This window comes from Epargyreus clarus, unplaced genomic scaffold (genome assembly GCF_041222505.1).
Source record: "Epargyreus clarus isolate Ecla_fem2 unplaced genomic scaffold, WU_Ecla_fem_2.2 ptg000012l, whole genome shotgun sequence".
NCBI lineage: Eukaryota > Metazoa > Arthropoda > Insecta > Lepidoptera > Hesperiidae > Epargyreus > Epargyreus clarus.
This window is the reverse complement of record NW_027332220.1, coordinates 3,825,562-3,850,494: the sequence shown is the minus strand read 5'-3', so window position 1 is coordinate 3,850,494 and position 24,933 is coordinate 3,825,562. Positions and strand designations below refer to the sequence as shown.

Genomic DNA, 24,933 nt, shown 5'->3' with positions numbered 1-24,933 from the left:
TAAATTTATCAAGAAACTTACTGTTTACAAGATGGGCCTCGCTGTTTTATCCGCTTTTAAAAGTCTTTGAAGATTTTATGGATTTAATTTTATTTGCACGGATCCCAAGTATTTCGATAAAATAAAATTATATTATTCCTTACAGCATCAGCTATGTGCCAGTGAGAATCCCTTCAAAATCGGATCAGCCGTTTCAGAGATTAGCCGGTTCAAGCATACAGACAGACAAACAAAAAATATATAATTATTATTTTGTTTTGAGTACTGTATATTCTATCATATACAATTTGGTAAGAGCTTTTATTTTGACATAACAAACAGACTGGAATTTTATTTATATGTAATAAATATGACTACACTATTTTCAGGAAACCCTATAAGTAAATAACTAAGCGAAACCATTGACCCGACCATTGACAGGCTTCCTAGGCCGAGTCCTCAAGTTATAGCCCTTAGCAAATTTAACAGATATTGCTACATGCAGCTCCAGGTCCTCCAGGGCTCCGTCTGCCTCGAGATGCACTTCACGAAGCACTTTCACTACCAGCGTCTTGACCAATGCTGTTGCGTAGACTCTGCCTGTAAGAATATAATTCAAGTGTCATACAAAGTGTATAAAAGTATGTGCGTAACTTTCACAGTTTTCCTTGGTTTTACATTAAGTAGAATCTTTATTAAATTAATAATTCATTATTAATAAAATTAATCTCATAATACTTAAACCCTGTCTTGTAAGCTTTCAAAACCATACAAGATGGATCAATAGTTTTTGAGAAAATCGCAGACGTGCAAACTTACATACCGACATACATAGTGGTCGAATGCAAAACCTCCTTAAGCCAGTTATTAAATAGACAAGGTTCTACTATTAAAGTCACAGAAAATAAAGCTCAGCTAAGGGTTAATATAGTATGGTAAATGAATATAACGATGGCTCTTAAAACTTCATGAAAATCATGTGTCTACGTAGTTTCGAACGAACAACAGCACATTCCAAGGGTTTGAACCCAGGACCTTCCATCGAATCTAATTGCACTAAGCTATAACTACATCCAACGAATTACAGATAATTTGGAAAGGATACGTACCCAAGCAATCCATAGCACCCAAACTGAAGGGCACGAAGGCGTTTGGATCTCGTTTCTTCACGTTTTCAGGTAGGAACCTCTCAGGCTTGACCTTGTTAGGCTCGTCCCAGTACTGAGGGTCCCGATGGAGGGTATGGATCGGGATCACTAGGGATGTCCCCGCTGGGAGTGTTATTTTACCTGAAACAGATGTAATTTATGTTAGTAATTATTGTTTTCAAACATTAATTGTTACTTGCTATAAGTAAGGGCGTAAAAAACTGGCGTGAGGAGGCCTACACGCCTAGGAGTATACAAAGCTCTCAAAAATGTTTTTAACATTTTGCTAGCGTGGTGGATTTTTGTCTAAGCCCCTCTACTCTCTAGACTAGAGTCCCAGTGTGGATTTGCAGACTTCACTTACCTTTGAGAACTTTTTAAAGATTTTACAGACTTTTTTACAGTATAGGAGTAGCAGACGAGCTTGCTGTCCACCTGATGGTAAGTGTTTACTGCAGTCCATGGACATCTGTAATCAACTCCAAATAGGATTAGATATTCCTACCTGAGGTCGGCCACAGATGCGCCGCTACCGCTGAGGACTAAGCTTGAACGCCTCGTAAAAGTGTATCTCCCTTAACACACCCTTCAAACCAGAACATAGCAGCCCTTAACGCTGCTGTTATAGGCAGAAATAGGTGTGGCGGTGGCCGCTGGCGTCGAAACACAAAGGGTTCTACCACCTTCGACTACATGTAGTTGTCCTCGCGATGTTTTCTTTCATTGTTAAAACAAGTGTTAATCGATTTGTAAGCACATATTACTATTATTAAAAAATCAGAGGTGCGTGCCTGGGATTAGAACCTTATATTTCCTTAACAACTACAAGGCTCACACAATCACATAATTATTCTTTATGTGATTGCGTATTCTTTATGTCATCTGCTTAAACTATGAATTGCTTTTTAAAATGTAGAGCACGTTTGCTGGACTTTCCTTAAACAGATTAAGTACGCACATTAAAATATTTTATTGGTAGCTATTAAAATTGCCTAAACTACGTGTTTAGGTAATTTTATTTCACAAAAGACCGTGAATGAGTTAGATGCGGTTAAGATGACCTCAAATATTTCGTGGTAGAAACGTGTTCGAATTTTAAATATCTGCTCTACGAGTATAAACAGATTATGAAATGAGGCATCTTCACCATAGATTAGTAATCTTCACAGATAAACGAAATTGAGATCTGTCTTTATTTAAAAAATACATCTTACCCATAATCACTGTCTTCGCTCCTCCATATATCTCTCATTCCGAACTCCCTCTCATAATATATCCTTCTTCAAAAATTCCTTTTCTATTATTTCTCTTTCCTTATAAATAAATAAACTGTACATATGCCGCGGTAAATTGCTTGAGTCGTTAAAAATCAAGTAATGAAATTCTATCCCATTCTATGATTTTTCTTCTTCTATCGTCTTTTGCAAATATATCAAATACAAAATGTTTTCTTCACTTTCTTCTATTATTATTTATTACTTTTATTTTCTACTTTTGTGCTTTGCTTTATCAAGCACAAAAAGTAGTGTGGTAAGGGAGACATACTTTTCCGTGGCGTTCCAACTTAGTCCTCAGGGGTAGCGGCGCACCTGTGGCAGACTCCAGGTAGGAATATATAATCCTATCTGGGGTGATTACAGACGTCCATGGGTAGTAGCCACTTACCATCAGGTGGACTGCATGCTCGTCTGCTACTCCCATATTGTAAAAGAATCACAATGACATTTTATTTAAAGAAAATTGGTCATTAGGAGTATGTTGATCTTTATCACACTTAACACGCAAGTCTTGCCTCGTTGATTCAAATAATAATACTTACCTACATATGAAGTGTCTATAGAAATTACGAGTTCTTTATAAATATTTCCGTACACTGTCATGTCATTGGAAAATTTAAATGACGGTAAGTATTAAAGTACGATAAGTACTTCATGCAGATGAATTATTTGATTATATTTTATTTTAGTTTCCCCAGAATATAAAGTTAAGATCAAAACTACTTCGCAACAATCGCTACAAATATAAAAAATGTTTTTATTGATTAAAGTACATTTACATACAAATCAAGGCGCAAGGGATATATTTTAAACCATGCAGTATGTGTATAAAAATATATATATACCATCACACATATTTGTAGCGGATTGTTGCGAAGTAGTTTTAATCTTAACTTAATAGCATGGAATTCTGCAAAGTAACGCCTGATACAATTAACTATACCCCAGAATACCTTCATTTATAGTGATCTCATCTTCAACCGTCCTCTGTATCAGCGCAGCAATGGAGAGGTACCGCAGCACCTCCTTGTACACCATGTCCAGGTTCTGCATCTTCTTCACGTCATCTTCTGTGACATCAGCATCTTCATGACCCAGGACCGCGATGATTTCATTGTATACTTTGTCCTGGAAAACAACGAGAATCAAATTTGAATTGTTTGCATTATATGACACGGTACTCTTGCGCCTATCGGAAAGTATTTCTAGATATTGTACCAGGCATAGAAAATCCGATTTATTACCAATATGTACTTAATATGTTGTTTTGAAAAGTTTGCAAAATTTCAATCAATCTAAGATGATCAGTACCTATGCCAGTATGATTTCAGATAGAGGGTAAGTTCTTGTAATTCTAGTTATTTCTGATTGCTTCTAATGTTTTTTTTTATATTAATTGAATAATTTAACTTACCTGCCAATCCTGCATATGTGCTAGAAATAGCAACACTGCTGACGCGATTTTCGCTGAGGCTTCCTGGCTCTGAAAAGCATAAGGACAAAATATTGAACCTTTAAAGCAAATTCTACACTAATGATAAATTTTCCAAAATATTGTCAATATTATTGTGCCCTTGTCATTATGTTTGTACACAACTCATTATACCTAGTTTTGATTTACACGTATAGACTCAATTTGTTTTAACTTTCAAAGTAATACCAATGCTTATTCCAAGAGTTCTATCATCGTTTCGTCAACCTATTACGTCCCATTGCGGGACATGAATCTCCTGACGGAGCCAGAGGGATTAGGCTATGTCCCACCGCTCTGGCCAAGTGCAAATTATTAGACTTTACAAACTAGCTAGCTAGTGGAGCTTCCCTCACCATGTTACCGTTCTTTTAAGTGTTCATAATTTCTAATCTATTGTTAAGTATTAACAATACTTAAATAATACTCACAGTAGTGAACAAAATGAATATTTGCCGCTTTATTTCGGTCTCAGAGAGACCACCGTCCAGTATATAGCGATCCACGATGCCTACACCATCTTCATTGGCTTTCTCTGTTTCCAGGGCTCTCCGTCGCTTGGCTAAGATATCTGAGCTCATTTCGTCGATGATTTTCTTAAAGTATCTTTCAAGAGCTGTGCCTCCCGATAAATAGAAGATGAGCGGCACTTGTAGCCACCAACGAGTCATCTTCGAGAATATAAGGCCATACATCCTATGGGAAGCCAAAAACACCGCATTCATTATCATCATCATCAACGAATTACTGTCCCACTGCTGGGCACAGGACTCCTCTCAGAATGAGAAGCATTAGGCCATAGTCCACCGCATCGGCGTATTGGTAGACTTAACATTTTTTAATATATAGGAATATTAACACTGCTGCTAATAGGTAGTATTTCTACCTATTGGTGTGGCGGTGGTGCCGCCGGAGTCAAACTACAAAGGGTTCCACCACCTTTGAAAACTTTTATGATTTTTCAGGTATGCAGGTCCAGGTATGCTCCTTAAGAGGTTTCCTTCACCGTTAGTGATAATTAATTTCTAATAAATGCATAACTTTGAAAAATCAGAGCCTGAGATTTGAATTTGACATCTCGATCAAAAGGTAGTTTCTTAACGACTCAATTATCATTGCTACTTGTTATATAATAATCATAATAATTTATTCAAAATTACCCCTGGGTTTTTAGAATAACTTCATCCAGCCGTTTGACATCTAAGGCATCCTCTTTAGATAATCCCATGAGAGTTTCTGTAAAACAACATAACATATCATATATGTAATTTACTATATTATTATCATACATGTTAATCTCATCTTCTGAATAATAACTTATTTATATATGTTTTAATTCCGTTAAGGATTCTAAAGTACGCCCAATTCGTACTTAGCCAATTTTCATTGTTATTTTTTTTAATATATTACAAAAAAATACTTATCAAATAATATATGTCTTGCATGTTGACTATCTATCTACTTCCATTCGAAATACGAGTATACTGTATTTTATACACAGTGTAAGCTTATGGTTTTTTCACTAAAGAACCCTAAAAAATACTGTAGCAACTTCCCGCTACTCGTCGAGAGAAGCGCTGCTGAATCATGCTATCGAAGTTTTCTTAACATCTGGCATATATACAAGCTCCGAACTGAGACTGTCGGAGCACGGCTGCTCCCCGGGCGTGATCACCTGGTCCGAGGGAAAATCTTCCTTTGCCAAAATACGTATAGCCGAACATAGTATTTCCTTGTTCGAAGTTGATAAATAATTGACCAAATGCAAGTCGTATAGGCACCAAAACTTTTATTATTTTCTATTTTTAGTATTTGTTATTATACTTACCAGACATTGAAGTAAATGCACTGTGAAAATGTGAACTGTCTACCTATGACGGTTCAATATCTAGATAAAGCGAAAAACTTTGAAAACATTCTTTATTTTTAGTTTTTATTGTCATGGCGACCATCGTTATACTGTATTTACAAATGTCTATCTATTACGGTTCAGGAGATAGAGCCCTATGACAGACAGCGGAGAATTAGTAATAGATTTCCATTTTTCCCCTTTGGGTACGGGGCGAAAAATTATACTTACGACAAACGCTCTGTGTAGTACACTTCAAAACATCGAAGTAGACATTAAAGGTGGTATTAGGGTCTTTACTGCTCAGTACCCTGGCCAGGTCCCCCGCCTCCCTATTAAACACCTCTCCGAATATCTGAACAGACTTTTTGTTGTACGATGGTGTGGCTATCTTCCTGTAGATTCGCCATGTTGAACCTAAAATCAATATTATGTAGTTTGAAGGTGGTAGAGCTCTTTAGCGTTCGACTCCGGTGGCACGACCGCCACAGACAGAAATAGGCAGCCTAATAACAGCGGTGTTAAACGCTGCTGTATTCTGGTTTGAATCGTATGGTAAGGAAGACATACTTTCCGAGGTGGTACAGCTTAGTCTGCAGATATAGCATTTGTGGCCGACGTCAAATAGGAATGTTATCCTATCTGGGGTTGATTACAGATGTCCATGGGCGGTAGTAGCCAGTTACCAGTTACCAGCTTTCATCCCCTATTTTATCCCCTTGGAGGTAGAATTGAGCAAAATCCTTTCTTAGCGGATGCCTACATCATAACATCTATCTGCATGCCAAATTTCAGCCCGATCCGTCCAGTGGTTTGGGCTGTGCGTTGATAGACCATTATGTCAGTCAGACACCTTTGAGTTTTATATATATTATTAATTATTATAAAAAATGTTTATGAATTTTAAACTAACAGATCAAGATAAGAAATGAGGCGTATTTACTTCGAGTTTAATTGACTTTATTCCGTCAACGTAATTAATGTACAAGGATTTCCCCTACAAGTCTCTCGTGTCTAGTTATAAGTATATATATAATAGAATATAATAGTTGTACTGTAACATTTGATCTAGAAAAAATCAATGTTGACTTTACAATTGCTATGGAGCGTACTACGCCTTGTTGATTAGTTAATTAGTGTGGTGTCAAACTGTGACGTGTTTTAACACCTTTGTTAGTAAACAATAGTTAGAGTAGTCAAGTAGTTTTTTTTTATAATAATTATCTTTTTTACAATAGCAAACGAGAATGCAGTCCACTTAATGGGTGGCTACTGCCGCGGACGCACTGTAATCGTCGGTAACTCATTATTGTCCTATTGCTGGACACGGGTTTCCCTTTACATAGTTGTTTAGGCCACAGTCCACCGCGCTGGCTGAGTGCAAATTGGTGGGCTTCCCACGCCGTGGCTTATTTTTTTAAGAATTGTCCCGTGTGTGGGTTTCCTGGCGATGTTTTCCTTCGCCTTTAAAACAAGTGATAACATCTAATACGTACATAATTTTGGAGAATTAGAGGTGCGTGTTTGAACCTCGGGCCCCCCCGATTGAGAGGCCGAGATTGAGCCATTAGGTTATCAAGCCCGAATAAGTTTAGATTCCTACCTGAGGACGGCAACACATGCATTACCTAACTACTCCTAAGAACTAAGTTACACACCTCGGATAAGTATATCTATCACAAAAATAATCCTTCCAAATTTTTATTCGATTCTAACGGAATTTTCAAAAGATACACAAGGTAAAATGTTTCTATCTTGGCTTCCTAGTACAAAATTTAAAATGCATGGAAGCACATAAAATAAATAAAATGTAAATTTACCTCCAGTTAAAATACCTTCACCTACGAAGGATTTCACAAAGTTGTAAAGGGGCCCCTTTTGGTTCACTTTGTTACTAGTTAACAGGAGCTGAAAGGGTTATAACTCATTATTAAAACTCATAAATAATAATTATTCATACAAATCTATCTGTTTATGCTAATGAAATGTGTATTTTTATAGCTCTGCAATTAAATTCTCTATACCTATAGTAAGTGTCACTTTAGTAATACCTATAGTCAGGAACATAAATCTTAATTTACCATTTAAGCACAGTATAAGGATTTGTACTATGATTTAAGTATCAATCTTGCCGAAGCTCGAATCCGGCGCCTTCTGGGTATTATGATTAAGACCCTATCCGACTAGGTACTTTAAAAATGGACTATTGGCGTTGTGATTGCGACACATTTTGGAGACTTGTCAACTTGGCAACACATTGCACAAGAAGACATTTTAAGTTTTTTATAACTACAATACTGACGTTTAGAGTGAACAGTGACTTACGTATCAATCACTTCGCTGCGCGAGAGCGACTGAGTCAAGAGACTACAATTATTGTCTTTTGTATGTTTCAAGATTTGACCGCTAGTAACGTATCTTTTGTTATTACATCATTGCTTGAGGCACAATCCCATGCTTCGGCACTAAGCAAGGTTTATTAATAAAATTTAACTTAATCGTAAGGTTCTTACCCTGATGTCCGCTGGATTTTTTACGCAAATGTTGAGGTCTGATCCAATCCAGAATTTCACATATTGCCCGTAATCGTTCATGAATTTCTCAATCTTATCCAATTGTTCTAAAAAATCATATAATAATGTTAGTTTTAAAAAAAATCTATGGATTGACAATTTTCGGAAAATTATGCATTAGCAGGACATAGGTATATATATATATACCCCCGTTAAATAATCAGTCTATTCAAAGTCGTGTCTTTAAACGACTTCAAAAAAAGAGGAGGTGGGTTTGAATGTTGTTTTAGTACATATTTCTGAAGTCGACGCTCATATTGGACACTTTGTTTACACCGTTATCCAACGAAATACCTATATTGAGCGCCGACTTCAGAACTATGTACTAAACCAACATTTATTTCAATTATTTTGTACTTTCTAGTATGTAGTCATAGATACACTTCTTTCTAGATTTCTTGATTTCTAGTGTCACAATATACAACGTTATGATTTTATTTTGTCACACTGTATGATGACTTGATGAGATATAAATGCATCATTCGTTGCCAATTAAGTTCAAGTTTTTCCCATAATCCATTTAAATATGTCCTAAGGTCTAAAGATCGACTACGGTTAAGGTAAGATCATTCATCTATTTCATTATGTATAAAACAACATTCCAAAACGATTAATTAATATGTACGAATGTAATTAATTTAAATAGTCACTACGTAAGTACATATATAATGCAAAACTACAGAATAACTCTTGGTTTTCCTACAGCCACAACAAATGAATAAAAGTAAAGAGTATATTCGATAAAACTGTTTTATTTAATGATTAACGAATCTCAATTAGTATTTCTATAAAAAGGCGGAGTGACCACTTACTATTTATAAGATGAGAGACCAGCAAAGTTATATTAGAGAAGGATCAGCCTAGCGTGAAGCAGTTCTTATGTTTTGCTAGAAGGTTGTAAATGCTGGTTGACTTTCTTAAAAATCAACCATTTTAATCCTCAGGTAACAATGCATGTATGATTTACTTCGGGTAGAACCAACTCTGCTGTTCTGTACCTGTTATAGAACAGCAGAGTTGGTCACAGATGTCCATGAGCAGCGGTGATCACTTATCATCGTGGACTGCTTACTCAACTTCAAATGGGTAAACAAAAGGTGGACTGTATACACCTAAAATATCTGTTCTCCTTGTGAAGACTCCTCTTAAAATTAAAATAGTTTGGGTTATCATCCATCTTGGCTTTTTCAAGTAGGCGTCACATGTTTTTGAGATTTTTTTTCACTGAATCAACAGCAGCAGAATTAGCAGTTTCCGCCTAATAATCTTACTTAATTATCGTCATTTACATACGTTCTGGATTAGCGATGAATATCAAGGTGTTTCCAACTAGAGGCAGCGCTGGAGGACCGGGCACCATGTTCGCCAACTCCAGCATACGTCGATGCGTCCATCTCCAATAGAACCAGTAGACTAGCAGCGGAAATGATACTGTGAGGCATATCTCTATAACCGTCCAGTTATACATGATGCTGGAACAAGCAATAGCTTAGTAAGTTTTTTTTTTATATAATATGGGAGTAGCAAACGAGCATGCAGTCCACCTGATGGTAAGTGGCTATTGCCGCCCATGGACATCTGTAATCGACCCCAAATAGGATTAGATATTCCTACGTGAGGTCGGCCACAGATGCGCCGCTACCTCTGAGGACTAAGCTGGAACGTCTCGGAAAAGTATCAGCAGCGCTTCATACTGCTGTTATGAGGCAGAAATAGGTGTGGCGGTAATGCCGGACTCGAACCACAAAGGGTTCTACCACCTTCAACAGTAAGTGAGTAAGTCGGTAAGGGCTGAGTAAGAAGTTTTTAGCGGTACGGCAACCCTTCCAGGTTAAGTAATAGAGACTGCCAGGGGTACTGATCTCTGAGGGATAAACTTGAGGCCCTAGAGGCGTAGGTAATTCGACTAAATTCGAATAAAACATAAATTTTATCTTAATTTATGTTTTATTTGAACTATTCGTTTTACTATCTTAATAGTATTTTACCGGGAAAGAAACCTCCTTAAGGGTTGGAGGTATCTATTATTTTCATTTAGTTTCCGAATATGTACTGTACAAATTTTAACACTTTATTTCATATTTTATTTTAATATTTTATTCTCTTTAAAACTGTTTTTTGTTCAAATTAATATTTTTTTGCAGTATTGTATTATGTCTCTTTGTTTGTTGATCCGAGTCGCTCAATGTCGGTAATTACACGTTTTAACGTTAATAAACAACTGGGGGCCTACTACCACCTCTTAAAACAATATTATTTTAATCCATAGATTAGTAAAGATACCTCGCCGCCTTGAAATTGAATGAAGCCACAAACGGCTTATTTTAGTATGTTATTTTTTGAATTCTTGACAAATAAAAACATTTGTAGAGAAAATTTAGAATAATTAGAATAAATAACTAATACTGCGTAATTTACGTAATAAATAAATGATTATTTCAAATATTTTAGGGACATTTTATCACGGAGACGTGGCAAAACTTTTTTACGCAACTATTTCAATTCTCAAAACTGGGTAAATTTTCTTGTTAGGAGAGAGTAATCTTTACTAATCTATGTTTTAATCATACATTGAAATTTCGTACCACGATCTCGTTAAAGTAAGTTTGTTTTTATAATATAAGCAGTTTTGTATGACGTCGTTCGAAATCATTTATTCTTTTTTTCTGCAGGAAATTAACTTTTTAAGCAAAATATGACAATTTCCGTTGGTTTTATACAATGGATAAGGGAAAAATGTTTATGGGTATCTAAACATTTAGTAAATTTAATTAAAAATAATAATAAATGTCAAACATAATTAAGTCTGTTGTTATTGTTGCTAGTTTCGATGTTTAGTTTCCTCTGGGATAAGGAATAGACAAATTATTAATTCCTTTATATCACTCGGCCGGAATAATACAATAATGTTTTAATGGGGTCGTGGTACGAAACAAAATAATGTTGATGCAATATTGAAATAATACTTTCCTGAACTATGATAGTTTTTAAAAGATGGTGGGATGGGGAGGCCCCCCATGCCACCACCCCTGAATCTATGTTTAATATTGTTTGTAGGTATGTAATTCTCGGCCCTACGTTTGACCTCCAAGTTCGGTCATAATTAATATCATGCAGTTTGTTGTTTGTTATTCCTATTTACATAATAGGACTCTTAATCTCTAACGGCCCTTAGGGCTCCTATACGTTAGCGGTTCTCCAACGTAGGGGTTCGAAGGACGTAGAAGGCAGTCATTGGTTTTTTATTATGAACAACATGATAGTTTCAGATAAGTAAATACTGCTACTATATTTGCGTATAAAAGGAAAAAGAAAACAAAAACGAAATATAAAAAAAGGTTACGGTTCCCATTGTGGAATCTCCAATGAAGTGACTATTATTTTATGCTATACAAGCATACTAAAATAACTCAAAATTATTCCGCTTTTATTATTTAATTCACAACCTACAATAAAAATAAATAATAAATAGGTAGGTACTAAATAATTTCTGCTATTAAACAGACAATTCATTGTGTGATGTTGCACGGTACTAAGATACAATTGTACAATTGTACATGGCACAGCGTTGCGTTTACGCGACGGCCTCCCGGCGGCATACGCCCTTCGAACGCCAATGCTGGAAAAACGCTAGTATGTAAGAGCCCTTAATAGCTGTATCTAGCTTCCGAAAAAACAATTAATCGTCGATCAGTGATAGATAGGGAAAGCTATTGAGATTGACTATTGACTATAGTAGACAGAATTTAATAAATATGCTCATAACCTTTATCTATACTATAGTATAAAGAGGAAAACTTTGTTTGTTTGGTTGTAATGAATGGCTCAAAAACTACTGGACCGATTTTAAAAATTCTTTCACCATTGGAAAGCTACATTATCTACGAGTAACATAGGCTATATTTTATATGAAATATATTTGATAAATAGGTTTTGAGGCGGTACAAAGTTTGCCGGGTCAGCTAGTTATTAAAATATAATAATTATTATGCAACTTATTGCACAATTATTCGATTTTATTTTTTACACTTCGTAATTTAGATTTACATACTATCTAAATAATTTCGAGTCTGGTAGGTAATTCTTCATGAACCAATCATTCATCATTCATCTTTGATTCAATTATTTTAACTTTAAAATTCCTATATTATCAGAATATATCACGGCAGTAAACGTTTAATTTAAAATTATATAAGTTTTATAATAAATTTTAGTTAAGAAAATTTTTAATTAAAGGAGCCATTCATTTATTTTATGCGTGATTTTTCAAAATATATGTGACCTAAATATCAAACCTACAGACGTAGGCAAACAAATAACCTAAACATTATTTTATTAAATTTGGTTCACCTTCCGGAAATCAAACCAGCTCAATCAACTCTTTATAATCGTAAGGGTAAGTATATTGCGAAATTACCGCAAATTGCACTCGTAATTAGGAATAAAATGAACTTACATTTTTAATACCCTTATTTAAACAATATGTTACAAAAAGTACGTGTGTCACTCACTGTACTATGCCTATAATGTAAACTAGTTATTATTCTGTTTATGTGTAAAGCCTTAGATACTAGTTAAACGTAGTGTCGAGATGACCTTTGAACAGGCTTCCCTTTAGGGTTCCGCAAAACGTTCAGTGAAAATAAGTCTACTTGTTTCGCAGTGATGATGCAATGTAGGAACTTCAAAATCAACGATTTAATTGTCACATTATTATAAAATTTTACTTTAAAAAACTAAAAACCACGCTTTTATTGTTAATCAAACTGAAAATTAAAAAAAAATATTTATTTATCAATATAATGATTAACGAGAATTTATATTACTGTTTATTAAAGCGCGGGTGCTTTGTACGATTTTTTAAAATGATTCTGTATTTCGGAATAAAATGAATGAAGTATAACAAAACACTTCATTCTTTACAAAGTGCGCATTAATGGCAACCGTGCAACAAATACTGAAAATTGAAAAAAAGGGCGGGTTTTCCGTATAAAAAAAGAATAAAAAACTTTTTCGGCGATATACAGTTTATCTATGTACCACTTAATAAATGAAACGTATTAAATTTCAAGAATTCATGTATTATTATTTTATATTTGATATGATAAAAAATATTAATAATCTTTCTTGGCCGTCGAGTAAAAATAAACGTGTTAAAAAGTAGTACGGAACCCTTCGTTTGCGAGGTCGACTAGTACTTGGCTAATTATTTTTTATTTCTAACGGAAATAAAAAATAGTCGGTGTGGGTAAATTTGTTAATCTGATAACGAATAAATACATAAATAGTTTGTTTTAAAATTATTTTATTTACGTTCTCAGGCTTTTTTTCATACAATAGGCTGTTTGGTTTATGCAAGTGGAACAATAAGAGCTAATTAAAGTTCTTGCCTCTTGTAAAATGATAAACAGATGAATATTTTATTTTAATTACGGACCAATGTGGGAATCTTGGAAATATAACATTTATAAGTATACTTAGATATATTTAGAAATGATAAGTAATTAGATATGTCGAGTAGCTTAATTAACCTTTTAATGAACAGCCTAGTCTTTTTACTAAACGGCATTCAAGTAGCTTCCTGAATGATATTCAGAGTAGTAAGACACGTGACTTAGATCGATAAGTTAACCTAACCTAACCAATATATGATTTTTAATTTCAAAATAACTTAATATTTTGTAAAAGTTCACATGGTCCTAACTTTTTCTAGATATTGCTACATTGTTTTATTATATTTATTTTATCGAAAAAAAAACAATGTTACGTATTTACTTTAAAATGTTAGTGTTAAAGTCATGCACCGTTATGTACCAAATTCATTTTTTTTATATTTGTTATAATGACAGCCCTAAAACTAAATGCATTGTAAAATTTAAACCATCTACCTATTTATTTCGGTTCAATAGATAAACCGAAACATTCAGGTTTCTTGTATTATTTACCTTACAACCTTTTATTTTACGATTTCTTATTATAGCAGCCACTGTAATAAACACTTTTCAGTCTTTCAGTGTCTATCTATTACGGATCAAGAGACAGAGCGCAGTGCTAGACGAATATATGGATGGATACATAGTAGAGGCTTGGTAGCATTCAATTTTTACCTTTGAGGTACGAATCCCTGAAAGTGTTTTTTTTTTATATATTATACGAGTAATATGGAGTAGCAGACGAACATGCAGTCCACTTGATGGTAAGTGTATACTGCCGCCCATGGACATCTGTAATCGACTCCAGATAGGATTAGATATTCGTACCGGAAGTCCGCCACAGATGCGCCGCTATCCCCGAGGACTAAGCTGGATCGCTTCGGAAAAGTATGTCTCCCTTACCACACCCTTAAAACTAGAACACAGCAGCGCTTAACACTGTCGTTATAAAGCAGAAATAGGTGTGGCGGTGGTGCCGCCGGAGTCGAACCACAAGGGGTTCTACCACCTTCATTTTTTTTATTACGTTATAGACATTTACCACGAGCCCATTTCCCACTTGACTGATTGTTTTTATTTATTGTTTTCCATTAAAAGTTATCACTACAATTAACTATATCTGATCCAATTTGTATACTTTTGATTATGATCGTTCTCACATTATATTATTAAATATAAATGACTTCGAGGAAAAAATGTTTTTACTTTTTGTTATTTTATTATCTTGAATTAAGATATGTTGCATAATAATAAATCGTCATCATCATCATCAACAACCCATCACTGTCCCACTGCTGGGCACGGGTGTCCTCTCAGAATGAGAAGGATTAGGCCATAGTCCACCGCGCTGGCCAAGTGCGTATTAGTAGACATCACATACCTTCGAGATTTTGTTTTTTTTTTTTTATAAATCTGTCAGGTATGCAGGTTTCCTCACGATGTTTTCCTTCACCGTTTAGCAAGTGATAATTCATTTGTAATACGCACATTAGTTTGAAAACTCAGAGGTGCCTGGGATTTGAACCTCGGACCCTTCGATCGAGAGGTCAAGTTTCTTAACCATCACTATCACTATCACTGCTAATAATAATAAATAGTTTGTGAATATTTCAACTGGCTGTTTAAATGTCAAGAGGGAGGTCCGGCATGGGTCTATAGTCCTGGTGAGCTTCGAAATACAGTTATCTACTCTTACTATTTAAAAATCAATAGATCGATGTCAGAGAATTTACATTTAAAATTATATTAAACTAGCTGACCCGGCAAACTTTGTACCGCCTCAAAATCTACTTATCAAATATATTTCATATAAAATATAGCCTATGTTACTCGTAGATAATGTAGCTTTCGAATTGTGAAAGAATTTTTAAAATCGGTCCAGTAGTTTTTGAGCCTATTCATTACAACCAAACAAACAAACAAAGTTTTCCTCTTTATAATATTGGTGTAGATAATAGACGATTTATATATTAAATACAATTTATATATTTAATAGTAGACGATTATCAATACGTTGTTGTTCTAAAAAAAGGTTGACAGGACCAAACACTAACTGAAACACGCATAAAAATGTCTAGAAATTTATTTTTTCTTTTTAGACTGGGTACCTAATACAACTTCCCGCCTTGGGCCACATTGAACATTTCCGCCCCGAACCTCCGACTAGTTTAGTGCGCCACTGATGGTTAGACTCTTTGTGGTTCGACTTCGGCGGCACCACTGCCACAGGGTGCTGCTATTTTTGTCTCATACCAGCATTGTTAAGCGCTGTTGTATTATTTTGTAGTCCAAGGCGTTCTAACTAGTCCTCAGGGATAGCAACGCATCTGTTGCCGACCTCAGGTACCTACGAATGTAATCTTAACTGGGGTTGATTATAGCTAATGTCCATAAGCGACAGTAGGTACCTACTTAACATCAGGTTGACTGCATGCTCGTTTGCTACTCCGATATAACAAAATGGCGCGAAAAACATCCCACATGACCCGATGAATTTGAAGGGATGCCCTGGTACCTTTAAGGTTCTCCTTTTTTCGTTCCTTCCTTCTTTTCAAGGTAATATAATATAAATATCTTCTATTGATTCAAATATCTACAATATTCACTGTATTGGACAGTAAGACAAACATTTAAACATTTTAATCGTATAAATAAACAATAATTCAGATATAGCTATTATTATAATTGCCAGGATTTAAAAGTTTATTTTATATACCATATACCTAGAAAGTTAAAATAACAGGTTAAAATAATAGCTATATCGGTATTCATGTTTATTTATACTACGTTTCTTCATAATACGTTTTTGATCCATCCTCTTGCTAATTTATGCTTATTGAACACAGGTGTTTCCTCAATATAACTTGAAACGATAGGTATAAGTGACATCGTGATGTCTATAATTTTATTGATATTGACCACAAGACCACAATACTTAAATGTTAATAAGTCATTTGCGAGTAAGTAATTTGTATTGTATGTATTCATAGGTGTTCACTTATTATCTTACTAGTATTGTATAATGTGTTGGTCGACTTATCAACATACGAACTGGTGGTAACTTTTCGAACTGTTATTTTTCTGCTTACAGTTATAACTTTTTCATAAGATACTCTAAAATTATAAGATAGTTTTTCTATTAAAAATGTTATTCAAGAGACATTTGAAAGCATGGAACAGAAAAAAAGACATAATAAGCAAAGAGTATAATAAAGTTAGCCAGACTAGTTGAGCTAAAAGACACGAAGTCAGAGCCGCAAACAATATTTAAAAAAAACCGCAACAACTATTTCAAGTTTTTAAACTATGAAGGGAAGAGAACGGTCAAATGAAACGGAATAAAGTGAAAATAATATTTGTTAAAGTGTAGTATTATTTATTTTCTTATAAACGTGATCTGTATTTAAGCGAAAGGTATTTATAGAGTTTAATTTTGTTTCTCGTGCTAAATCAAATAACATCATCACTAGTAGTTTCTTAAAGTGATAGATACTTTTGTATTTCCGATTTGTAAAGATTTTAATACTGCGTCGTAATCTTTATAGTTTTGCATCTTGTACATACGCCTTATTCATGTTCTGAATCGAAGGGTACGTAGTAATTTTTAAATAAGACGTTGCAATAGCTATTTCTCAGTGTATCTTTGGGCGACCTCAGAACTCCGATACTATTTGGTTTTGATTGCTTATTATCGTGAACGGTAGTGACTACTTACAGTAATGTTCGTCTTTGAGACCTCAATTACATGAAAAAAAACTTAGAATCTATGTCAAAGTAGACTTAAACTTAACATAGGGTAAAGCAGACATTACAAACAAATAGGAAGGGTTCTTTTACCCTTTAACCCTTATATCGTCACTGGAAGGGCTAAAAGTCTAACACGCAAAGCGATCGTCGTTTTATTTCTGTTTGTTTCCTATTAACTTCCTGCGCCATAAAATATTTACTTTCATATATTTGTATTTGCAATATTTAGTATTGATACCCAACAATTATGTGTACTATATACATTTTCAGATGCCAACGGTATACACATTTACTCGGAGTGACAACGAGATCCTACAGGAGTTGCTGAAAGTGTTCAGCTCTGGTCGGGGAGCTGTTCGTGAGCAATGGAGTATGCAGGCCGAGCTGTTGGTGGAACCAGTTGGTTGGGATGCTTTGTGGAAGTTGTCTAAGGAGTTTTGTAAAAAATTTGGTATGTTTATAATATTGTTGCTACATTTTCAAAATTATAAATTACTTTACAATGTTCTGAGGATGAATAAATACACTTGTTAATTCAATAGTGTTCAAAATTTTAGTCATTTCAATGTGTAATGTAATTTTTAATTCCATGAATTATTTAAAGGCAGTATATGTGCGTGTTTCAAAACAAGGAATTGCAATAACATTGAAAGCTACTCTTTCCACTTTTGTATGCAATATAATATATTTTCTGGAAGTGTAAAAATTATTACAGTAATATTGCTTCATGATGCTGTTTTACAATAGTAGAGAATTAATTGTTATGTAGTTTTCATTTTTATTCAATTATTTATGTTACTTTTGAATAAAAAGTGATAAGGCCATTGTCTGATATTCGTACCAAGATTCCTTGCATGCTTTATTTAATAATGCAAAGAGTAATACAAATTAAAATTTACTTAAATCCAATGATATATATTTATTTCCTACAGTAACAACTCTCCCAATTCTCTATTTCTAGAAGTCAGATTCCCTTGCGTAGCCTACATAGCGGTAACATCGGTGGACTTTGAGGAACTATCAGCCAGCGTAGACGTGCTCAGTGTGCAGCACGAAGCTGTATCGTTACCCGAGAAAGTCATAGATGTTCCATTAATTGAGCTCTGGCCGACAATGAAACAACGGGAGCTATGTGTGAATGCTGCCACCACTGCTGAATTTATTGATCTTATGAGGTAAGGGATTCATAATATTAGGGAATCAAGCATTGTCTACTTTAGAAAATAAACAAATTGTATTGTTATCATCAGGTGATACATTAGCCTCAATGCTCTGATTGCTTTAAAATAATACTAAAAATGTTGAACTAGTTGGTTTAGAGACTTGCAATTGTTATATACAAAGTCTTTTATCATATTATTTTAAGTCAGGCTTATTATTATAAATATTCAGAGTTGGCCTTAATGTCCAATTTATTAATAACATAATAATATTAACGATCGGCCTTAGGGCTTAGTCGTCCTGTCTGTCTAAAAACTAAGATTAACTGACTCCCTAGTCATATTCATATTACATGCATTTTTCAGGTTTTTCTACAATAACATATGGATGCCATGGGATGACCAAGATGATAAGGTGCTCTCCCCAAACACAATAGAAGACAGGATGCAACTGTGGTCACAGGTGCAGAGTAGTACCATACCTAACTGTGTAGCGAGGTCCATTATACAGTTGAGAAGTAGTGCTATCAACGCTCACGAGAAGTTGAGGGAACTTGACTCATCGTTGTGTGAAACAGACCTGGTTGATGATGATGGTAAGCTGTTTAAGTATTACCTTAACTTTATACAACATGGGTATCTTCATAATCATCGGCTCATGGGCCCTTTTTAGTCCGCCTTGGCTTATGATACTGCAGCATGAACTCCAAAGAAAACATTGTCAACACCTATTTTCCATCGATTGTTGAGCACCATTAGTAATCATTCTATTTCAACCATTTAGTAATCATTGTAAGTAATATAAATGGTTTGTTATTATTATTTGTTACGCAGTGATGAGTCACTATGCCTGTCTATACTTTTAGATGATGTTAGGGCCAGTAAGTGCGACAGAGAGTCTAATGATGATAATGATTGATCTGCATTAATTTTTATCCATCCATACATCATTCTTCGTCCATTCCATCCATCATTCATTCTTTTAGAAATAAGAATTACTACTAAACCTTATTGATTATTTTCATTCCAGATTCTCTATTACCAGCAAACTACCTCTCCCTGTGTGCAGAAATGAATGCGCGACTCGATGGACTCATGTCTAAGTGGACGCTGTATGAAAATCCCTTAATCAGAGAACAGTACCTAGTAAAAGCCAGAAATAAATGGCAGAAGAATAAAAACAAGAAAAATGTGAGTACATATTAATATTTTCGAAAGAAATCTCTTCAAAAAACTATTGCTTTTGGACATTTCATATCTGAGCATTCCTCTTATGAGGTTGAAGTTATGTTATTTACTTTTGGTTGGCACATTTGACAACCCGTTTATGTGGAAGATGTAGAATGAAGTTCTTTCTGCAACATTATTAGGTCATCAGAATGTAGAGTTAATCTCAATCTACATCTAAATCAAAATTGGTCGATCCCAAATGAGTATTCCTTCAAAATTACTCATTATCAATTCAAAACAAATTGAGAATGCATTCTTTACAGACATCTTTTTTATAGTATTAGTGTCCAGTAATCACTATTTGCTTACTTGACTTTTGCTAATGGAGTTATGAAGAACAATATTATTGTTTTAGGTCATAGCTCTCTGGCAAGGTGGTCCCATTACGGAATTCGAAGAGATATCAAAGTTCCTGCGTTCTCGACTCACTGATTCCCATACATTAACAGTCATGGTGTCAGCTGAAGAGGCGCTCGCGATGGAACCAGATGAAGTTGTGATATGCAGCAAGAGTTATGAAATGCCTGAGATTCCGCTGTCGCACATATCTATTTGTAGTTTAAATGGTAAGATGTTTACAATTACATCTTATACTGTACTCCTGGTTTCATTTGTTCTTTAACTGTAGAAACCCAAGGTTTGTTTTAAATTTGATTTACAAAAGATTTACATTTTCTACTACATACAAGATACAAATATATTATAACTTGTTTGAAGTAGTTTATAATGGTATCAAAAATTATGTAGAGTCCTGTTTGTATGTATGTGTAAAGAATTATTATAATACGCCTTTTATGTCTTATTCTTTTTATTACAGAATTTTTGGTTCTTTAGAATACCAATGTGCAATTTGACATGGTCTAATTCCGAGAGATGGTTTGTGGCCAATAGCAAGACAGAAATGGTTTCATGTTATATTTGGGCAGTATAGACTTAATCTCTATGAGGGTTGCACTTTCATTAGTTACGTTTTTAAGATGTAGAAATGCTTATCAATCAGATAGTCAAGTACTGACTGTTCCCAGGTGCAACACTAAAAGCGTCGGACACCCGCTCGTGCCTGCTGACGGCGAGCGACGAGTGCCTCGTGTCGGGCGTGGCGCTGCGCTGCGCCGCCGCCAGCACCGCGCTGCTCGCGCGCGGCGCGCTGCGGCTGCGGCACTGCGCGCTCAGCGACCACTCCGACACGCTGCAGGTGTGTGTGTGCACTGCGGGCGCGGACACCGCTCGTGCCTGCTGACGGCGAGCGACGAGTGCCTCGTGTCGGGCGTGGCGCTGCGCTGCGCCGCCGCCAGCACCGCGCTGCTCGCGCGCGGCGCGCTGCGGCTGCGGCACTGCGCGCTCAGCGACCACTCCGACACGCTGCAGGTGTGTGTGTGCACTGCGGGCGCGGACACCGCTCGTGCCTGCTGACGGCGAGCGACGAGTGCCTCGTGTCGGGCGTGGCGCTGCGCTGCGCCGCCGCCAGCACCGCGCTGCTCGCGCGCGGCGCGCTGCGGCTGCGGCACTGCGCGCTCAGCGACCACTCCGACACGCTGCAGGTGTGTGTGTGCACTGCGGGCGCGGACACCGCTCGTGCCTGCTGACGGCGAGCGACGAGTGCCTCGTGTCGGGCGTGGCGCTGCGCTGCGCCGCCGCCAGCACCGCGCTGCTCGCGCGCGGCGCGCTGCGGCTGCGGCACTGCGCGCTCAGCGACCACTCCGACACGCTGCAGGTGTGTGTGTGCACTGCGGGCGCGGACACCGCTCGTGCCTGCTGACGGCGAGCGACGAGTGCCTCGTGTCGGGCGTGGCGCTGCGCTGCGCCGCCGCCAGCACCGCGCTGCTCGCGCGCGGCGCGCTGCGGCTGCGGCACTGCGCGCTCAGCGACCACTCCGACACGCTGCAGGTGTGTGTGTGCACTGCGGGCGCGGACACCGCTCGTGCCTGCTGACGGCGAGCGACGAGTGCCTCGTGTCGGGCGTGGCGCTGCGCTGCGCCGCCGCCAGCACCGCGCTGCTCGCGCGCGGCGCGCTGCGGCTGCGGCACTGCGCGCTCAGCGACCACTCCGACACGCTGCAGGTGTGTGTGTGCACTGCGGGCGCGGACACCGCTCGTGCCTGCTGACGGCGAGCGACGAGTGCCTCGTGTCGGGCGTGGCGCTGCGCTGCGCCGCCGCCAGCACCGCGCTGCTCGCGCGCGGCGCGCTGCGGCTGCGGCACTGCGCGCTCAGCGACCACTCCGACACGCTGCAGGTGTGTGTGTGCACTGCGGGCGCGGACACCGCTCGTGCCTGCTGACGGCGAGCGACGAGTGCCTCGTGTCGGGCGTGGCGCTGCGCTGCGCCGCCGCCAGCACCGCGCTGCTCGCGCGCGGCGCGCTGCGGCTGCGGCACTGCGCGCTCAGCGACCACTCCGACACGCTGCAGGTGTGTGTGTGCACTGCGGGCGCGGACACCGCTCGTGCCTGCTGACGGCGAGCGACGAGTGCCTCGTGTCGGGCGTGGCGCTGCGCTGCGCCGCCGCCAGCACCGCGCTGCTCGCGCGCGGCGCGCTGCGGCTGCGGCACTGCGCGCTCAGCGACCACTCCGACACGCTGCAGGTGTGTGTGTGCACTGCGGGCGCGGACACCGCTCGTGCCTGCTGACGGCGAGCGACGAGTGCCTCGTGTCGGGCGTGGCGCTGCGCTGCGCCGCCGCCAGCACCGCGCTGCTCGCGCGCGGCGCGCTGCGGCTGCGGCACTGCGCGCTCAGCGACCACTCCGACACGCTGCAGGTGTGTGTGTGTGCACTGCGGGACACCGCTCGTGCTGCTGACGCTGGCGAGCGACGAGTGCCGAGTGAGTGAGTGAGTGACGAGTGTGGGAAGGGGCAGGTACATACGTAGCGACGTTGGTCGTGCTGCCGCTACGCTACCGCACGCTTAGCGACGACTCCGACACGCTGCAGGTATGTGGTGTGTGTAGGACGCGGCAGGTGCATGGCTAGCGGCATTTGGCATGCTGCAGTTGCACCACTGCACGCTCAGCGAGGAATCCGACACGCTGCAGGTATGCGGTGTGTGATGCGCATCTAATGTGGGGGGATGGGACAGGTACGTGGCTACCGGCGTCGGGCGCGGTGCAACTACAAATTGTACGCTCAGTGATGTCTCTAACACGCTGATGGTATTCACAGCGAGTAGTATTTAAACCACGCTGTGTATTTGTTGTGGTGTAAAATAAATTGATCATTAGTAATTTTGTGTAACAATTTTTACTTATTGTAGATTTTTTTACAGAGCGATTTCGCGCAAGGCATAGTAGCAATGCCAGGAGCAAAAATTATGGTGGAAGACTGTACATTTGAGAACTTTTATTCAGGAATCGTCGTTCATAAGGGTGCCCAGGTAAATAAGTAAAATATCTTTTGACGCGTTAGAAGAAATTATGCTATGTGTATTTTAAGCTGTAAATATTTTTCACCTAGCTTCGAAATAACCTTATTAATGTAATGACCAATTTACTCGAAGTCATCTCACTATTGCCTAAAATATTTTAAAAACCTACCGAAACTTGCAAGCTATTTAATTTAAAACAATCATAGAATTCATTAATACTGGTTCAATATTTAAAAACAAAGTTTCAATTCAGTAAACATAAATAAAATGCGCTTACAATGATTACGAACAATACTAACGTAACAATACGTAGTAACTATTTATTAATCTGTGACAATACTTTATTCTTCACCGTCGGAAAAACTGCCCCATCTGTGTAACATAACAGATTGGTACAACAAGAAACCTTTTCACAGATTGAACTTCGTAACTGCAGCATAAAGAAGTGCGGTGTGGGCATACAGATGTACTCTGGCTCCCACGTCAAGTTGGAGGGTACCGTTATATCGGAGTGTTCGGAGCAGTGCATCAGGTGCGAGGTGGATATGGACGGCGACACCTCGAATGCTGAGTGAGTTTGTTTTGATTACTTCATTCACTAATTTGTGAATTCAGAAGGTGGCAGAACACTATTGTTCGACTCCAGATGCAACACTGCCACACCTATTTATGCCTAATAACAGCATTGTTAAACGATGCTGTGTTAGGGTCAAGGGTGTGGTAAGGGAGACATACTTTTCCTAGGCATTACAGCTTTGTCCTCAGGGGTAGCGGTGCATCTGTGACCGACCTCAGGTAGGAATATAATGTTATTTGGGGTTGATTACAAATGTCCATGGGCGGCAGTAGCCACTTACCATCAGGACTGCTTGCTCGTCTGCTACTCCTAAAGTATAATAAAAAATTGTTTTGTTCTCTGAATAGTGTATTTTATGCTTTCACTATAGATTTCTCTAAAAATAGATTTCAAAGGATCTTATTTTACTTACTGTAAAGACTGCTCGAACTTTTTCATAATACTATGTACCAGGTTTAAAAATAAATTAGATGATAGTAATGCGATAAAGACAACTATAGCGCAATCACACAGTCAGACAGATAAATATATGTCACTTTACTACCAATACTACTAAGAAAACTACACTTTTATAATTTCATTTATTTAAATAACTATTACAATTCCTTTAGAGTTATAACCACTGTCTAAGTAAATAAACATAAGGAAACTAAAATGTTTTGTATATTTCAGAATGGATGGACTGCAAATAATTGATAACTGCAAGATCGGATCCGGAGATATTAGTAAGGAGGTGTTAATTGTTCAGCAAGACGTTAATTTGATGTAGTACAAAGATAAGGGGGTTTTTAATATCGTGCGGATTTCAACACGCACGCGGGATGGCCCCGCATGTAAATGCATGTAAATGCAAAATAGAGTTAAAAATTTCCGCTACATACATACATACAGGTCAGGCTAATAAAAGCGTGGTAAAAAATGGATTGATTATTAATAACGGGCTTATATTAACTAAACATGCATGCACACTGCATGCATACACACTTTGAAATCGATTGAGCAGTTTCAGATATTTAACGTATACGAATACAAAGAGGCGTGATTTTTACGTATTATGATAAGATATGGTGATAACCCAAAAAACGTCCCAATATTGCGTTTACGTAAACGGCACATTGCGTCACATACACATAAT

The 24,933-nt window shown here is 37.9% G+C and overlaps 2 protein-coding genes across 3 annotated transcripts; one reads left to right on the top strand and one right to left on the bottom strand.

Annotated features, from left to right (window-relative positions):
* On the bottom strand, positions 1 to 20,314 carry LOC140746149 (cytochrome P450 4C1-like). 2 transcript variants are annotated; one of them, XM_073078169.1, is made up of 11 exons: positions 20,176 to 20,314; positions 9,591 to 9,769; positions 8,238 to 8,344; positions 7,545 to 7,632; positions 5,956 to 6,141; positions 5,036 to 5,111; positions 4,307 to 4,571; positions 3,819 to 3,887; positions 3,358 to 3,532; positions 1,089 to 1,268; positions 1 to 579 (listed from the first exon to the last, which is right to left on the bottom strand). In XM_073078169.1, exons 2-11 carry the CDS (start codon positions 9,763 to 9,765, stop codon positions 389 to 391), a joined length of 1,512 nt encoding a protein of 503 aa, XP_072934270.1. In that variant the 5' UTR covers positions 9,766 to 9,769; positions 20,176 to 20,314; the 3' UTR covers positions 1 to 388. The 2 variants fall into 2 exon arrangements, with proteins under 2 accessions (XP_072934270.1, XP_072934269.1); XM_073078168.1 differs by lacking the exon at positions 20,176 to 20,314 and adding an exon at positions 12,754 to 12,845.
* nesd (SHC binding and spindle associated nessun dorma) lies at positions 16,994 to 24,578 on the top strand. The gene is made up of 10 exons (XM_073078175.1): positions 16,994 to 17,143; positions 17,747 to 17,927; positions 18,438 to 18,651; positions 19,003 to 19,232; positions 19,667 to 19,827; positions 20,222 to 20,432; positions 20,892 to 21,061; positions 23,123 to 23,230; positions 23,638 to 23,792; positions 24,471 to 24,578. The coding sequence occupies exons 2-10, from the start codon at positions 17,747 to 17,749 to the stop codon at positions 24,565 to 24,567; spliced, it is 1,527 nt and encodes a 508-aa protein (XP_072934276.1). The 5' UTR covers positions 16,994 to 17,143; the 3' UTR covers positions 24,568 to 24,578.
* Positions 24,579 to 24,933: the final 355 nt, after the last annotated feature.

Bases quoted from the DNA above. Each gene is read 5' to 3' on its own strand.
- nesd (XM_073078175.1), top strand. From the start codon at position 17,747: ATGCCAACGGTATACACATTTACTCGGAGTGACAACGAGATCCTACAG. The intron at 17,928-18,437 runs GTATGTTTATAA...CTCTATTTCTAG, and splicing joins GGAGTTTTGTAAAAAATTTG to AAGTCAGATTCCCTTGCGTA. The intron at 21,062-23,122 runs GTGTGTGTGTGC...ATTTTTTTACAG, and splicing joins ACCACTCCGACACGCTGCAG to AGCGATTTCGCGCAAGGCAT.
- LOC140746149 (XM_073078169.1), bottom strand. From the start codon at position 9,765: ATGTATAACTGGACGGTTATAGAGATATGCCTCACAGTATCATTTCCG. The intron at 8,345-9,590 runs GTATGTAAATGA...ATGATTTTTTAG, and splicing joins ATTCATCGCTAATCCAGAAC to AACAATTGGATAAGATTGAG. The intron at 3,533-3,818 runs GTAAGTTAAATT...GTTGTTTTCCAG, and splicing joins CACATATGCAGGATTGGCAG to GACAAAGTATACAATGAAAT.